The 17,008-nt window shown below is 40.4% G+C and overlaps 3 protein-coding genes across 12 annotated transcripts in view; 2 read left to right on the forward strand and 1 right to left on the reverse strand.

Annotated features, from left to right (window-relative positions):
* Window positions 1–8,487, forward strand: part of PLEKHG4 (pleckstrin homology and RhoGEF domain containing G4) — a 37,050-nt gene extending 28,563 nt beyond the window's left edge. Inside the window, exon 20 of the mRNA XM_060650482.2 lies at window positions 7,958–8,487. Coding sequence (XP_060506465.2) covers window positions 7,958–7,975 — 18 coding nt within the window. The 3' untranslated portion in view covers window positions 7,976–8,487. The remainder of the gene's footprint in view (window positions 1–7,957) is intronic.
* The window catches only part of KCTD19 (potassium channel tetramerization domain containing 19), a 31,623-nt gene extending 17,170 nt beyond the window's left edge, over window positions 1–14,453 (reverse strand). For 5 of the 6 annotated variants that reach the window (XM_060650487.2, XM_060650486.2, XM_060650485.2 and 2 more), the window contains exons 1-3: window positions 14,382–14,425; window positions 12,086–12,141; window positions 9,276–9,572 (exon numbers count right to left, since the gene is read on the reverse strand). In XM_060650487.2, the coding sequence (XP_060506470.1) occupies window positions 9,276–9,572; window positions 12,086–12,097 (309 nt within the window). In that variant the 5' untranslated portion in view covers window positions 12,098–12,141; window positions 14,382–14,425. Of the gene's footprint in view, window positions 1–9,275; window positions 9,573–12,085; window positions 12,142–14,381 lie in introns of all 6 variants that reach the window. The other variant, XM_060650484.1, reaches the window with a different exon arrangement.
* A 34-nt stretch (window positions 14,454–14,487) lies between these two features.
* Window positions 14,488–17,008, forward strand: part of LRRC36 (leucine rich repeat containing 36) — a 58,161-nt gene continuing 55,640 nt past the window's right edge. For 4 of the 5 annotated variants that reach the window (XM_078438874.1, XM_078438871.1, XM_078438870.2 and 1 more), the window contains exon 1: window positions 14,488–14,612. In XM_078438874.1, coding sequence (XP_078295000.1) covers window positions 14,543–14,612 — 70 coding nt within the window. In that variant the 5' untranslated portion in view covers window positions 14,488–14,542. The remainder of the gene's footprint in view (window positions 14,613–17,008) is intronic. The other variant, XM_078438873.1, reaches the window with a different exon arrangement.

Raw genomic sequence — 17,008 nt, forward strand, 5'->3', positions numbered from 1 at the left:
TCTGGAAAGAAAAGCAAAATGAGACATGAGGGACCCCAAAATGAGCTGGCAGAGAAGCAGACTACATTCACAAAAACTGAGCATCCAAAGATGTTGAATATCCAAAACCACAGGAAAAGCTAACATAGGATTACAATGGGCAGTGCTCAGAGAGTTCAGAGGGCAGTGAAGACAGTGATTCCAACTTGGGACCTAGAGTCCAGAGGGAAGATCTAAGGGGGAGAGGGACAAGGATGAAGGAGAAGAAGGAGGATGACAGGAAGAAGAGTCTCAACTTCAGTCTGATTGGTGATGGATCAAAAGATGCTGGGTGAAGTAGCAAGAAAAAAGAGTAAAACTAGGGAGAGCCTGCAAGTGACAGTGGACCATTCAAAACCCATACTAAGCTGACAGCATCAGAACTTGAATTTGCCATTTGTGTTTCACTTGCAGATTCAAATCCTGAAATTCTGTCCCAGTGGAGGAAACAACAGTGCCTTTGATCAACTCTGTATTGGCCATTGTGGAAGGGACCTACTGGGGGAGGGAAATCCCTGTCTGGGAGAACAACCTATTGTTCTGGGCCTAGATGCCCTTTTTGGAAGTGCTGTTTGGTACCCAGGTATATCCTGTGGGGTGGGTCAGTACTGATAGTCCAACTAGCTTGAGAGATGTATTAGCTGAGGGGAGAATGACCTATTTTGTAGACGTGAAATCTCCATTTCTTGCCATTTCTGTAAATGTGAAGTGTGAGCTGTACCATTCTCTCCAAGAAAGGTATGTTTGAAAAATCTTAAAAAGAAAAACATACAAATAAATCCTAAGAGATCATAATTCCTGCCAGTCAAGTCGTGCTGCATGCACTAGGCCCAGGAGCCTTAACTAGGTTGTCTTTTTTTTTTTTTTTTTTTTTTTTGAGAGAGAGATGGAGTGCAAGCAGGGGAGGTGCAGAGAGAGAGGGAGACACAGAATCCAAAGCAGGCTCCAGGCTGTGAGCTGTCAGCACAGAGCCCAAGGTGGGGCTCAAACCCACAGACGACAAGATCATGACCTGAGCCAAAGTCAGACGCTCAACCAACTGAGCCACCCAGGTGCCCCAACTGGGTTGTCTTCTAAATTCTCTCAGCCAGTCCTTGCTCTGGCTTCTAGAAACACAAGGCCTTCTTCTGGGAAGCCATTTAGGTGCTATAGGAACCCAAAGAACACATTCCCTAAACCCCTCACTCTGCTTTATTGTTCTCAATAACACCTACTTATTTATTTAACATCTGCTAGTCTCCCCTAGTAGATAAAACCTCCAATACCATGATGATCTTGCCTGATTTGTTCTCTGCTTTATTTGCAGCACCCACAACAACAGTGCCTGAGGAATCTCAATACATTTTCATGGAATGAATGAACTAATGAATGAGTGAAGAGAATTTCAGAGAGCCTAGCTTCCTAGTGTTCTTTGGGTTTGTTGACTGAAATTGTCACAGAGTATTTGACTAGTCTTCTGTGGACTTCAATTCTACTTCTATCTGCCTGAATATTACTTCTATGACTTTTACTATTCATATGCTATGACCTAGAAAGTTACTAAAGGGAGGGTTTCTTTAGGGAAATATAGATATAAATTCAAATGGCTAATTACTAGCACAGGGATAATTAATGTCACTTTTGGTCTAGATAGTAGTGAAAAAATTTGTCAATCAGAAGCAATGTAAGACTAATGGCATGGGGCAAGTGTGTATGTGTATATGTACAGCTGCCAAAAGATGGCTGACAAATGCACTACTGGAAGAACTCTGGGACTTAATGGAGGTTTTCCAAGTACAACCAGTGCTTAGAGATGCCTTAAGCTCTGATGTGGGCTGTTGGAGGGATCTGGGGGTGGGGGAGTGGGGGCTTGCAACTGTCTTGTAAAAACAAGGAAGGCCAGCATCAATCTGCAGCTCAAGGGAAGCAAGGTTAGTAGAACAAAAGGATATGCAGAACAGCAATCAGCCAAGGAAGTCAAATATGACACAACTATCAGCATCTCAAACCTGTCCCTCCACTGCCAGTTCCAGTGCCCTGACCCTGCAGAAGTAGATTTAGCCTTCATAGGTCATCTTGGGTGCATCATTCAATGTTCTCTCAGTGGATGTTTGTTAAACACCTGTTACAGGTTGGGTACTATGAGATACTAGAAATGCAAACATGAAAAGAATACAGGCCAGTGAGGGAGAAAGACCTATGAATACTTGATCCAAACAGAATTAACATTGATAGGTGACAGGAATTAACTCTGAGAGCAGAGAGACAAAAACTCCGCCTGGAAGTGTCAGGCTAGACTTCCCTTGGACCACATTTAGGGTAAATCTTAAAGGGGAAGAATTCTAGGAAGAAGGAACACCAAGTAAAAAGGTGTGGAGAGGTGGTGCTGGGGGTACTTAGGGACATGGCTGGATTTCAAAGTGTGTGTGTGAGTGCCCACACAAGAACATAGGTTTGGGTATGTGTTAGGTTATGAGTCAAGGCAAGCAGTTGCCAGGTCCAGGGTTGTCCACTTACCCATATCTACAGACAAGCTACACTGTTGGGATGAATATCTACTGTTTATGTAATCTTCCTTTCCAAGACCACAGTGGTAATCTGTCTTAACATCATGAGTAATAGAAACTGTGAGACTGTCCCTTGTCTGTTTTCTTGAAAGCATCATTTGTGTGATCAACATAAAAACTCTCTGGCTCCCTTGAACACAAGAAATGCAGGTGTATTTGGGTTGCTTGCTGGTAGTAGAATGCTTATAGGAAGAATAATTTAAGTTTCCAAGCGTAGAAGTCGCCAGATGGTGATGGAAAAGGAAACACAAGTAGCATGTACTATCATACTAAGTCCTCAGTGGGGTTCAAGGGGGCAAGTAAAGGAATCGACAGTCTGCCAAGAACTTTGAACTCTTGTGAGTGACCCTGAAGAGAAATTTCACACTGCAGTAGCAGCTATGACTCTCAACCAGGCTGATAGCTTGTGAGAGGCTTGAAGCAGTTTACATTTAGGCAAAGGGGACTCCCCAAATTACAGAGAAAGTTCTAGGAAGCACTATAATGTTAATGTACAGACCTGGAATAGCTACTCTGTACTTCCTCTGTGAACATCCAGGCTAATAGATTTACATACCAGCTTTGACGACTCCCAGATTTATACCTCTAGATCAGATTGCTCCCATGAATTCCAAAACTTATACAATTGAGCTGCCTTCTCACCATGACCACTTGGATGTTTAATAAATACCCTTTTCTTGCCTCTCAAACTTAACACATTCAAATCCTAACTCCTGATTTCTCCCCCTAAACCTGCACATTCTTTGGAATCCACCATTCACCTTACTGCTCAGTATACCAAAGAATTATCTATTCTTTCTCATTCTACCAACGATTCATTAGCAAACTGTCAGTTTTATCAAGATACATCCAGAATTTGAACACTTCTTTTACCACCTTAGGCCAAACTACCACTATCTTTTATCTGGATGCTATAGGAACCTCCTAACTAACTGGTCTTCCTGCTTCTTCCTGTGTCCCACTCTTCATTGGCCAGGGGTCGGCAAATTTTTTTCTGTAAAAGGGCAGAGAGCAAATATTTTAGGCTTTGAGAATATGGTCCCTGTTGCCACTATTCAACTCTGTATTGTATGTAGCTCAAGAGCAGCTATAAATAATACATAAACAAATGAGCATGGCTGTGTTCCAGTAAAACTTAATGGACACAGGGGTGCCTGGGTGGCTCTGTCAGTTGGGCGTCTGACTTCAGCTTAGGTCATGATTTCACTGCTCGGGAGTTCGAGCCTCACATCTGGCTTTGTGCTGACAGCTCAGAGCCTACAACCTGCTTTGGATTCTATCTCCCTCTCTCTCTGCCCCTGCTCATGCTCTGTCTCTCTCTCCTTCAAAAATAAATAAAATTAAAGAAAAAACTTAATGGACACTGAAGTTTGAGTTTCATATAATTTTTATGTGCCACAAAATATTTTTCTTTTGGTTTTTCAACCATCTAAAAAATGTAAAAATCAGTCCTAGCTAACAGGTTGTATAAAAAGGTAGTGGGCTGAATTTCGTCTATGGGCTATAGTTTGATGATTCCTCGTCTAATATCAGGACAGAAGTCAATGATTTTTTAAATAGTGTTATTGAAATATATTTAATGTAAAATGTATTCACATATATAATATGAATGATAAAATCTCCAATTTAAATTGTACAGTTCAGTGGTTTTTAATGTGTTCACAGAATTGTGCAATCATCACCACAATCTATTTCAACATCCTAAAAAGTTAACTCTGCACCCATTAGCAGTCATTGCCAATCCTGCCCACCCTAGCCTTCCCACCCTCTACCTTAGTGCTAGGCAACAGCTAATCTACTTTCTGTCTCTATAACTTTACCTATTATGTACATTTTATATAAATGGAATCATACAATATATTTGAGCCTGGCTTCTTTAACTTAGCATAATGTTTCAAAGTTTATCCTTGTTGTTACATGTATCAGTACTTCATTCCTTAAAAATTTTTTTAGGGGGCGCCTGGGTGGCTCAGTCGGTTAAGCGGCCGACTTCGGCTCAGGTCATGATCTCGCGGTCCGTGAGTTTGAGCCCCGCGTAGGGCTCTGTGCTGACAGCTCAGAGCCTGGAGCCTGTTTTGGATTCTGTGTCTCCCTCTCTCTGACCCTCCCCTGTTCATGCTCTGTCTCTCCCTGTCTCAAAAATAAATAAAAAAACGTTTAAAAAAATTTTTTTAATGTTTATTTTTTATTTTATTTTTTTTTTTATTTAAAAACATTTTTTTTCAACGTTTTTTATTTATTTTTGGGACAGAGAGAGACAGAGCATGAACGGGGGAGGGGCAGAGAGAGAGGGAGACACAGAATCGGAAACAGGCTCCAGGCTCCGAGCCATCAGCCCAGAGCCTGACGTGGGGCTCGAACTCACGGACCGTGAGATCGTGACCTGGCTGAAGTCGGACGCTTAACCGACTGCGCCACCCAGGCGCCCCTTAATGTTTATTTTTGAGAGAGAGACAGAGACAGAGTGTGAGCAGGGGAGGGGCAGAAAGAGAGGGAGACACAGAATCCAGAAGGCTCCAGGCCCTGAGCTGTTGGCACACAGTGTGATGTGGGGCTCGAACTCTTGAACTGCAGGATCATGACCTGAGCCAAAGTCGGATGCTCAAATGACTGAACCACCCAGACACTTCACTTCCTCTCTTTTTATTGACAAATAATATTCATTTGTATGGATGGATATACATTTTGTTTGCCTATTCATCAGCTGATGAATATAAGGAATGTTTCTACTCTTTGACTACTATGAGTAATGCTGCTATGAACATTTGTCTACAAGTTTTTGTGTGAACATAAGTTTTAATTTTTCTTGGGTATATACCTAGAAGGGGAATTAACTGGGTCACATCATAACTCTTTAACTTTTTTAGAAACTGTCAGACTGTCTTCCAAAGAAACTGTACAAATTTACATTCCCATTAGCAGTGTATGAAGGTTCCGATTTCTCCACATCCTTGCCAACACCTGTTATTGCCTCTCTCTCTCTCTCTCTCTTATTTACTAATCTCTTTTGAGAGAGAGAGAGGGAGGGAGGGAGAGGGGCAGATAGGGAGAGAGAGAATCCCAAGCAGGTTTGGCACTGTCAGTGCACACTGGGCTCCATCTCAGGACGGTGAGATCATGACTTGAGCCGAGATCAAGAGGGAGGCTTAACCAACTGAGCCCCCTAGGCACCCTTAGCATGTCTTTTTGATGATAGCCATCTTAGTGGTGTGAAGTGACATCTCATTGTGGTTTGCATTTGCATTTCCCTGACGGCTAACTATGTTAAACATTTTTTCATGTGCTTATTCCCCATTTGTATATATTCTTTGGAGAAATGTCTACTCAAATCCTTTATACATTTTAAAATATGATTGTCTTTTTATTGTTTAGTTGTAAGAGTGCTTTATATATTCTGGTTACAGGTCCCTTATCAGATATGTGATTTGCAAATTTTTTGTTTCATTCTGTGGGTTGTCTTTTTCACTTTCTTGATGGTGTCCTTTGAAGCACAAAAGTTTTTAACTTTGATGAAGTCCAATTTATCTATATTTTTTCTTTGGTTGCTTGTGCTTTTGGTGTTGAACCTGAGAAACCATTGCTTAACCCAAGGTCCAGTAATCTTTTAAAACTTAAATCTGATCAGTTTACTTCTTTAAGTATCTCCCAAAGCTACCTATAACATTTGGAATAGATCTTATATCTTTAATGTGGCCTATAAGACTCTGTAAGATCTGCCCCCTGGCTTCCTCTGACCTCACCATCTATCTACCTTCGATCTTCTACCTTTCATTGTACCAGCCTCTGAGATTGCCTCTTTCAAGTCACTCTAACCTCAGGGTGTTTTTATGTGCCTTTCCTTATGCCTGGAAGCTCTTAACTCAGACATCAGCATGACTTATTTCTCCTGCAGGTTTTGCTCAAATGTTGCCTTGTCATTGAGGCCCACCCTTACCACTCTTTCTAAAGGAGTAGCTTCCTTGGTCTCAGTCACTTGCTATCTCCTTTCCACATACTACACATTTGTACATTTAAAAACAAGCAGGTTAGATATAAATGTTTTATTCTTTCAACTAAGCTCCAATACTACAAGGGCAGTGACTGACAGAATAAAAACTACACGCACAAAAAGAAAATCATATAAGCACATTCTGAAACCTCAAGAAGTCCTACAATACAGAAATACCCTCTTCTTTCACTATTATACATGAAGCACTGCTCTATTCTTCATAGTATTTACCTCTACCTGACATTGTATGGCTATATGGTTCATTCCTGTATCTCCAGTGCTTGGCCCTTGATTGGTGCTCAATACACAATAAATGTTACACTTGGAATCAAGTGTAGATAGATTCTGAGTGTAATAGATACTGAGTGTGTCCTTTGGAGGCCAAAGCTACAGACTGAAAGGAGGTAGAGTGGGCAGGTGAAGGAAGGGTGGGAAAGAGAAAGAGTGGAAATGTGGGGGGATAAGGAGTGGTAGAGAGTATAGCAGCAGTGTGAGACAAGGTGTCTGTACTCCAGAAGCTTCCCATCTCATTCTGATGGTTTGCTCTTCTACATGGCTTTCCAAAAAAAGCCTACTGTGTAACAGAAAATTCTGAGTACGATATGTGATCTGCTGAGTGTGTAGTAACTTTAGTTACTTTAGCCATTAGTTAGCAGGTGGCAGAGTCCCATTTTTTTTACTAGGAGTTAAACCTGAGGGATGCTACAGTGAGGAGTGCCAACACTTAAGAACAGTTTAGATATGTGCTAATATGATAGCCATTAGCCACATGTGACTACTGAGTACTTGAAATGCAATCATCTGAATCTGAGATGTATTATAAGTATAAAACACATCAGATTTTGAAGATTTAGTACAAAAAATGTAAAATATATCAGTTTTAAAATACTTATTACATGTTGAAATGATAGTATTTTAAATATATTGAGTTAAATAAGATATATTATTAAATTTAGTGTCACTTTTTAATTTTTTAAATATGGCTACTGAAAGTTTAAAATTACTTGTGACATCTTATTTTTATTGGTTCATACCATGTTTTTCTTAAAGCCCACAGGAATAATTTCTGGTACCCAAAATGTTTTCAATAAATACTGGCTGAATGAATTAAATTGGGCTGCCTGAGGAAAGTCTTTAGACTAATAACTAGAAAATTCCATTTTCTCCAAGCAAAGCATCTGTACATTTATGAAAGAACCTGAATATATGGGCAGGCCTTAGCAATGGGGAAAGTGATGGAAATGTGTGAGACTATTGATTTGCTTGAGATGGCCATTGATTCTTCAGCTGTATTTATACTCTTCTTCAAAGAATAAACATCACTTCAGTTAGCCCAGCCTAAATGTTTACTTCTTTGAAAACACTATTTCCAAAACATAAGCACTTGTTTTATTATATCTTTTAGGGAGGCAGATCCACATGATTCTTCAAATACTTCTGCTCACACAACTTGGAACTTGGGAACTGGACCAGCTCATTGCCCTCTAAGTTGCTACATCCCATTCTGAAGTTGCTTCCCAGATAGATGTTGTTTCAATGGGAAGTGAGAACAGGAAAGGACTTAAAGGGCTTTATAAACTGTTTGTAGAATAGGCTTGTGTTCTTTAAAATGGTTCAAAAATTGCTTTGATCTCTTTGATTTTCTGCAATGAACAAATGATTCCCTTCTTTTCCTCACAAAATGGTGCCTTGGCATAAAGTCATCAGTAATCCTGACATGTGAGGCCATTTAAGTAATTTTGAAGCCACTTGTAAGCAATTCTAGCACTCCACTCCAGGGGTAGTTGAAAAAAATTTTGTTTCAGGTGGGTAGCTTTAAACAAATAAAAAGAAGGGGTGCCTGGGTGGTTCAGTCGATTAAGCACGATTCAGTTCAGGTCATGATCTCATGGTTTCATAGAATCGAGCCCCACATCTCCCTTGAGACTCTCCCTCTTTCTCTGCCCCAGCCCTGCTTGCTCTCTCTCTTTCTCTCTCTCAAAATAAATAAATAAACTTTAAAAAATAAATGAAAAGAATACTACCATCAACTTGCATTGGAGTATGTGAAGGGTTTTGATTTCCAAATACATAGTAACTTATGAAAAAAACATTAAATTACTTAGGAATATCTATAAAAACACACAGTATGAAATGTTCTTATTCCTATATGACCCAAACATGCACTATTTCAATTTTCTTCTAAGATGTGTTGGGGAGGCACAGTTGGTAGTACCCTAAGCTGAACTGTGACTTGCTGGCTCAGTGCTTGTGGAGATGGAGTAAACAACACTTTGTCCAGACAGTGGAATTAATATGGAGCATGGCCAATGGTCCTTTCTAGCCATAATATTTAGCTTTTCTAGTTAAAAAAAAAATCATTGTCCAAAAACTAAGAATAAACTACTTAAGAGAAGCCACAGAAGTGGTTTCTGTAGTTAGGAGGAAAGTTAAGATTCAAGAAGAATGTTAAAATAGGATTTTCAAAAGTCAAGGGCACCCTCTCAGCAGTTGGTTAAGTCCTATCCTGGGTCTGTGGTGGGTACTGGTATAGATAAGGCAGAGTCAGGATGAAAGCCTTTATTCAGGACATGCATTTCCAGTGTATTATTTATTACTTTAACTCACTCATCACATTTCCCCATTAAGAGGGTCATCCCAGAAACCAATATTTGAAAGGACACAACATTTAGTGCTATAAGGCCTATGTTACTGATCACTCCTGGAAGACAAGAGTATCTTACCTGCAGCAAAGGCATCAGCTGCAAACCCAGTGCTTGCTCATAGAGTAAGTTCAGTTCAGCACAACTGGAGAAGGAGAGTTTGGAGGTGTAGAGGTAATAGTGCACGTGCCTAAATGTGGAACCATCTCTGTCGATGAATAGCCTCTGGCTTTCCAAAGAAGTCAAGGCTGAAGCCTCTTTCCACAGCAAGGAGTCTGGGAACTGAGCAAGTTTACTTCTGGGAACTGAGAAATGCCAGCCCCCAACGTTGAAATGAAACAAATCCTCTGCTGATTCATGAGGCATGCCAGGCTCCTCCTAAAGGGAGAATGAAAACAGAGCTATGCAAGAAAAAGAAACAAAAAGCATCCATACTGAAATGGAAGAAGTAAAACTATCTCTATTTGTAGATGATGTGATCTTGCATATAGAAAATCCTAAGGAATTCACTAGAAAATTATGAGAAATGAACTCAACAGGGTGAAGGGTATAGATCAATATATCATCAATTGTATTTTTATATACTAGCAATGAACAATCCAAAAATGAGATTAAGAAAACAATGTATCAAAAAAACAAAATATTTAGGAATACATTTACAAAAGAAGTGTAATACTTGTACTCTGAAAAGTTCAAAACACTGTTGAAAAAATTTTTTTAAAATTTTTTAATGTTTTTATTTATTTTTGAAGGAGAGAGACAGCATGAGCAGGGGAGGAGCAGAGAGAGAGGGAGACACAGAATTTGAAGCAGGCTCCAAGCTGTCAGCACAGAGCCCGATGTGGGGCTGGAACACACAAACTGTGAGATCATGACCTGAGCCAAAGCCATACGCTCAACCAACTGAGCCACCCAGGCGCCCCTGTTGAAAAAAAAAAATTTAAAGACCTAAGTAAATGGAAAAACATCTCATATTTATGAATCAGAAGACTTAATACTGCTAAGACTGCAATACCCTCCAAATTGATCTATAGATTGAACACAATCCGTATAAAAATTACAGCTGCCTTTTTTCTGCAAAAATTGACAAGCTGATGTTAAAATCCATATGGAAATACAAAGGACGCAGAATAGTAAAAAAAAAAAAAAAAAAATCTTGAAAAAGGAGAACGAAATTTGATGATTCATACTTCCCACTTTCAAAACTAACTAAAAAGGTATAGTAATCAAGATAGTGTGCTATTAGTGTAAGGAAACATATGGTTATGAATTTGATAAGGGAGTCAAGCAATTCAATGGGTAAAGAATACCTTTTCAAAAAATGATGCTAGGACAATTGGACATCCACATGCAAAAAGAAAACCAACCAAACTAAAAACCCTACCTCACACCATACACAAAAATTAATACTAAGTGGACCAAACCTAAAAAATAAGAGCTAAAAATATAAAACCTTTAGAAGGAAACACAAAATCTTTATAATCTTGAATTAGGCAATGCTTCTTAGATAAGATACAAAATGACAAGTGAAATAAATAAAAGTCCATCAAAATTAAAAATGTTTGTGCTTCAAAGGACACCATCAAGAAAGTAAAAAGACAACCCATATGATAGATCAAAATATTCACAAATCACATATCTAATAAAGAACCTGTATTTAGACTACATAAAAAACTCTTACAACTCGAGTGCCTGGGTGGCTCAGTCAGTTAAGCAGTTAAGCATTCCACCTTTGGCTCATGTCATATCTCGTGGTTTGTGAGTTCAAGGCCCGTGTTGGGCTCTGTGCTGACAGTTCAGAACCTGGAGCCTACTTCGGATCCTCTGTCTCCCTACGCTTGCTCCCCCCTCCACACTATTCCCCATCCCCCACCGCTCTTGCTCTTTATCCCTCTCTCAAAAATAAACATTTTTTTTTAAAAAAAAAGAACTCTTACAATTCAATAATAGAAATAAGATGAACAAGCAAATTTAAAGGGAGGCGGGTAAAAACTCTAAAAAGACATTTCTCCAAAGTAGATACACAAATGTCAATAGCACATGAAATGATACTTAACATCAGTAGGTATCAGGGGTATGCAAATCAAAACTTGCAGTGAGATACCACTTCACCACCCAGTAGGAGGACCTGAATCAAAGTGATAGGTAACAACGAGTGTTGACAAGGACTGGAGAAATCGGAACTCCTTTACACTGCTGGTGGGAGTGTAAAATGGTGCAGCTGCTCTGGAAAACAGTTCAGTGGTTCCTCAAAATGTTAAATACATAGTTACTATATGGCCCAGCAATTCCACTTCTAGGTATAAACTCAAGAAAAATGAAAACCTAGGTCTACACAAAAACTTACAGACAAATGTTCATAGAAGCATTATTCATAACAAACAGTAGAAACAACCCAATGTCAATCAACTGATGAATGAATAAACAAAATGTAGTGTATCCATACAATGGAATATTATTTGTCAATAAAAAGGAAGTACCGATATGTGCTACAACTCAGATGAAACCTTGAAATGTTATGCTAAGTAAAAGAAGGCCAGCAACAAAAGACCACATATTACATGATTCCATCTATGTGTAATGTGCAGAATAGGCAAATTTGTAGAGAGTAGATTAGTGGTGGCTCAGGGTTGGAGAGGTTGTGGGGGAAATGGGCAGTGACTAGTAACAGGTATGGAATTTCCTTCTCAGATAATGAAAATGTTGTAAAATTGATTGTGGTACTACTTGCACAACTCTGTAAATATACTAAAACCCACTGGACTGTAAACTTTAAAATGGTAAATTGTAGTATGGGAATTATATGTTAATAAAGCCATTTAAAAAAGAGAATTATGAGGAAGGCACTCCCCACCCCACTGAGCGTATGCAGAGCTCTCTTGGGGTCATACCTGCAGAGACATCACATTATTGAGGCCATAACAGGATAGCTGAATGCTGTGGTTTCCTTTTAATATACAGAAAGACAGCAAAGATCATTAACCTTCTTCAGCTCATTGTTAAAAGTTCAAGGTTATCTATTCGTAAGTGAATTGTCTATTTTGCCTTCAGATGGCCTAGCTTATCAACACTATAGAAAAGTAGAACATATAAACATACAAATCATCAAACATACACATCATCTGTTTCAGATTTTAAAAGAAACACTCAAGGAGCACTACTCTTGTAAACAAAATTTAAAAGGTGGCAAATAGTACATAAAAATAATAAAAGAACCATAAAACAATTTTGAATTCTAGGTAAAAATTATGCATGCTGAAGCAAGTGGGGTGCAATGTACTGATATTACAACATTTTGAAATGCATCAAAAATCAATGTGGATTGATAAAGGGATAAATACATGGACATGTGATAAAACATACACAGCAAAATGTTAACTATAGAATCTAGGTGGTGAGTATATAGTTCTCTCAACTTATCTAAATGTTTCAAAATTTGCATTAAAATGGTGGGGGGAAAAAGTGTTAAAGAGGTGGTTGTTTAAGAAAGGAAAAGCCCAACAAAACCTGCATCTCCTATTTTAATAGTTGAGGAAGGCAAATAAATGCATGCAACAAAGAAGGGGGTGGAGTTCTTTTATAATAAGCCTGGTCTAAATATTCATATATAAAGAAGAACAATTATATATGCCATATTTGAGGCTAGAAGAGTTAAAGGGGCCATGAGAAAGATTACAAATTTTTTAATGGTGCCATGATTCACAGAACCAGAGGAAGAAAAGCCCATCTAATGAGCTAATCTAGGCTTTTGAGCCCTGGTCTTCCTAAACATGGCTAAGACTGAACATGACAAACTGATGGTAACTAAGGTCCCCACCTAGACCAGAAAGCATAAACATGCAAGGACTCTTGATTTTACTTTCTGTTGTCCTTAAAGGTGACTAGCTGGTTGAGAGCTCAGTGTAAGTGCTCCTAGTGTATGGATTTGGGCTGCCAGAGAAAACCCACTAGCTCTTTGAAGCTGAGTCACAGTTCTGTTCTCCTCTTTTGTTATTAAGGATAGGGTTTGACAGGGGCGCCTGGGTGGCTCTGTCGGTTAAGCGTCCGACTTTGGCTCAGGTCATGATCTCCTGGTTTGTGGGTTTGAGCTCCGTGTCAGGCTTTGTGCTGACAGCTCAGAGCCTGGAGCCTGCTTTGGAATCTGTGTCTCCCTCTCTCTCTGCCCCCAACCCACTCGCATTCTGTCTCTGTCTCTCAAAAATAAATAAATATTTTAAAAAATTAAAAAAAAAAAAAAAAAGGATAGGCTTAGGGGTTGTGGAAGGGGGGATGGGCTAATTGGGTAAGGGGCATTAAGGAATCTACTCCTGAAATCACTGTTGCACCATATGGTAATTTGGATGTAGATTAAAAAAAATTAAATTAAAAAAAGCTTTGACAAGAGTGTATTGGCTCAAGAGCTTGCCTCCTTCTTACACATATATGTCCCATCCACAGGTGAGCTCTCAAGAGGTGCCCGCTGAAGTGAAGGTAGGAGTTAAGGGTATGGCTGTTCTTTCTAGAGTTTTCTTCCCAAAGACTGCACAGGAGTTTGTTAGAACTATCCCAGTCTGGGAAGAGCCCTCGGTCATAGGCAAGCTTGAGGATCTGTGGTACTTGAAGGGCAAAAGGCTTCTTGTCAGACTGACTACAGGAAATGGGGTAGCCCTAGCATAATCATCTCTACCCCATTCCAAAGAGTATCTCTTTTCCACACTGATCCCTATTTCCCAAAGAAGCGCCTTCCAAATCAATTTCTAGAGCTAGAACTAGCCCATGATCTAAAGACAGGACTTCAACTCCCCACAGCCAAATTCCCCAACGGTTCGGATCTGGGGCTCCCTCCCTATCATGCCTCAGAGAGCTGCCTCCCACTCCCTACCCCAATCCTTCAGATCTGGACACCGCTTCATTCACACGGCCGTCACTGCCTGGCCTCAGTGTCAACAGCTCCAAGCACTGAGATATGAAGACCTTCACCTCTCCAAGAGGCACACCACCAACCCCTCAGACCTGAAGTTCCCCAAATCCTCAGAGCAGAACACTTCATCCCTCAAAACAGGAGCATTCTTCCAGTTCCTCAGAGCCAGCCCCCACATCCTACACGTCCAGAGCTACATCCCTAACCCCAAAGCTCTAATCCTCGACCGCAACGCCACCCTATCTGCTTTATTGTTTTTGGCGCCCCCGCCAGGGATGGCTCCATACCATAGTCGGGACTCCTGAGGCTGGCGGGCAGGCGCGTGACCTAGGCAATAACGGCCCGGAGGAGGTCGGCCGCTCGCGCGGGGGGCGGGGCCTGGTAGGGGGCGGGGCCTGGCGCGAGCCAGCCTGTCTCGCGGGCGGAGACAGGTGAGAGGCGGGCAGGGATGGCGGAGCAGTGGGATCTGGACGAGGAAGGCGTCCGCCGCCTGGGGGCGCTGACCCTGGAGCAGCCCGGTAGGGCCAGGCTGGGAGGGCTTGTGCCGGGAGTTTGGGGTCTGAGGCTGAGGGGAGAAAACTGAGGTGGAAGCTGGGAAACCTGAAGTGGACGCGGGAGAAGGGTGGCGAAGGAGCGGTCCCTGAGGCGGAGGAGAGGTTACTGAGGCAAAAGAGTTACACTAAGGTAGAGGTGAAGGAGGTAAATAACCTGAGTCTGGGGAGGAGGGCGAGAAATTGAAGGAGAGGAATGGAGTCTGAAGTGGAGAAGGAGAAACTAGATTAACGGGACACTGAGGCCAGGAACACAAAACTGGACAGAATCTGAACTAGCGGAAGAAAACGGAGCCCCAAGAGGGGCATTGATGGGAGAAGGGACGTGCTGAGAAGCGACTTTGAGGTCGTGGTGCTCCTGAGGAGGCACGAAGGGAGTTCATTTTGGCATTTTCTGAAATTTCAGACCCAGGAGGGCTTTTCCTGTTTGGGGCAAAATGGAAAAGGGTGTTTCCTTCATCAACCCTTCTCTTCGTCCAGTCTCAGCCTCAAGAGCTTGGCCATTTCTTTAGTCCACCAGGATGCGTGGCACTCAGAAAGGGGCCTGTTGTGAAAGCAGTGGCAAGCCGCTCATCTTTCAGGGCGCTTATGGCAGTGCCCCAGCCTTGACTTCGTCCTGGAGGTGCAACTGGCTGAGTGACTGCAGACCCCACCTTTGACCTGGGGTCTAACTCACACAGATTGTTTTCTGAGTTTCTAGGAATAGAAATGTTGGGAAAGTTATCAGCATTCCTACTTCAACTTTTATTCTTACTAAATTTACTGTATCATTAACGCCACGTCCTGAGTTAAACGCTTCCCCTCCCACCTCCTGCAATATTTAATCCCCATAACAAACCTATAAAGCAGATGCTGTTATTGTGCCTGTTTTACAGGTGGTTTAAAATTTAGGTTTAGACTTCTGCCCAAAGTTGCCCAGCCCAAAGTGACACAGCTGGGGTTTATTAACCCAGGACTCTTGAGTCCAGAGCCTGTGCTTTAACCATAACAAAAAGTTGCCCTTCTTGCTTCCTCTAGTACTTTTTATTTGTGGGGTATGACATAATTTGGTTTTATTTTATTTAAAACATATTAATTAGAGGCACCTGGGTGGCTCAGTGGGTTAAGCATGTGACTCTTGATTTCCTCCCAGGTCATGATCTCACCCTCATGAGATCAGCCCTCGCGGAGCACCACCTCCCCCCACCAACGCCAGGGGTGGAAGCTGCTTAAGATTTTCTCCCTCTCCCTCTGCCCCTTCTCTGCTTGCGCTGTCTCTCTTTCAAAAAAAATTTTTATTATTTAAAATTTATAAAAATTAGGGCATGCTAGTAACAAACATTACATGAGTGAACAAAGAGGGTGTTAATCTTTCCTTCCTCTGGAAATCCCTCCACCCCAGCCAAAGGTAACTGTTTGGTGTGTGTATAAATAGACTCATGCAGATATTTCAGGTTTAGCTTTTCTTTTCCAAACTACTTTGAACTCCCCTATTTTACAAGTTAGGTAAGAAAAGCTTTATTGGTTTGATATGCTTCTGTATTTTTCTTGCCTTTTAAAAATATATTGATTCGGTTTTATTTGGTGGAGGGGCATGTACTTACATTCTCTAGCTAGAACAATATATGGCAGATTTTTTGTTATTTTGTTTTTGTTTCCCAGTTTTATTGCAATCATTTGAATAACAAAATTAATTGTGCTCATTCTGATAATTCAAACAATGCAAAAGTATCTAAAGTGAAAGAATATTATTCCCTCTCCCTCTTTCCATACCTTTTCCAATATTTATAGAAACGTATACATATAGTTTTTTTTTTTTTTTTAAGGAATAAGAGCATATATATTCTTTGGAAATTTGCTTTTTTTAAAACCTATCAACAAAACAGACATTTTTCAATTAAATTAATGTGTTGGTATATGCATTATAAAATTATGTAAGAAATCACAGTGGTCATCTTTGGAGAGAAAGGCTTTTACTTTTATTCTGTACTTTTCTGTACTGTTGGAATTTTCTGGCTACTCTTTCTTTTTAATGTCCAAAGGGATAATCTTGTGGTGCAGTTACAGATTGTGTTGTATGTTTGTTTTTTGGTATATTTCTCTGTCCTAAAAAAATTCCCATAAATGTTTAAGTTATCCTTTGTCATGCAGAAAGTTTCCATCTTAAGGTAATCAAGTTTATTTTTCCTTATGATTTGTGATTTTTGTGTCTTATTTATGCAGTTTTTCCCTACACTGATGAATATTTTTTTTTCTAAAAATTCTGCAGCTTTGCTCTTCACATTAAGTCTAATCTACCTGGAATTTATTTTTATATATGAGGTGTGACTTGGTATAATTGTGTTTTTTTAATACTGATAGCCAGTTTCTCTGGAACCTATTTA

The sequence above is a fragment of the Panthera onca genome, chromosome E2 (genome assembly GCF_046562875.1).
Source record: "Panthera onca isolate mPanOnc1 chromosome E2, mPanOnc1 haplotype 2, whole genome shotgun sequence".
Lineage (NCBI taxonomy): Eukaryota > Metazoa > Chordata > Mammalia > Carnivora > Felidae > Panthera > Panthera onca.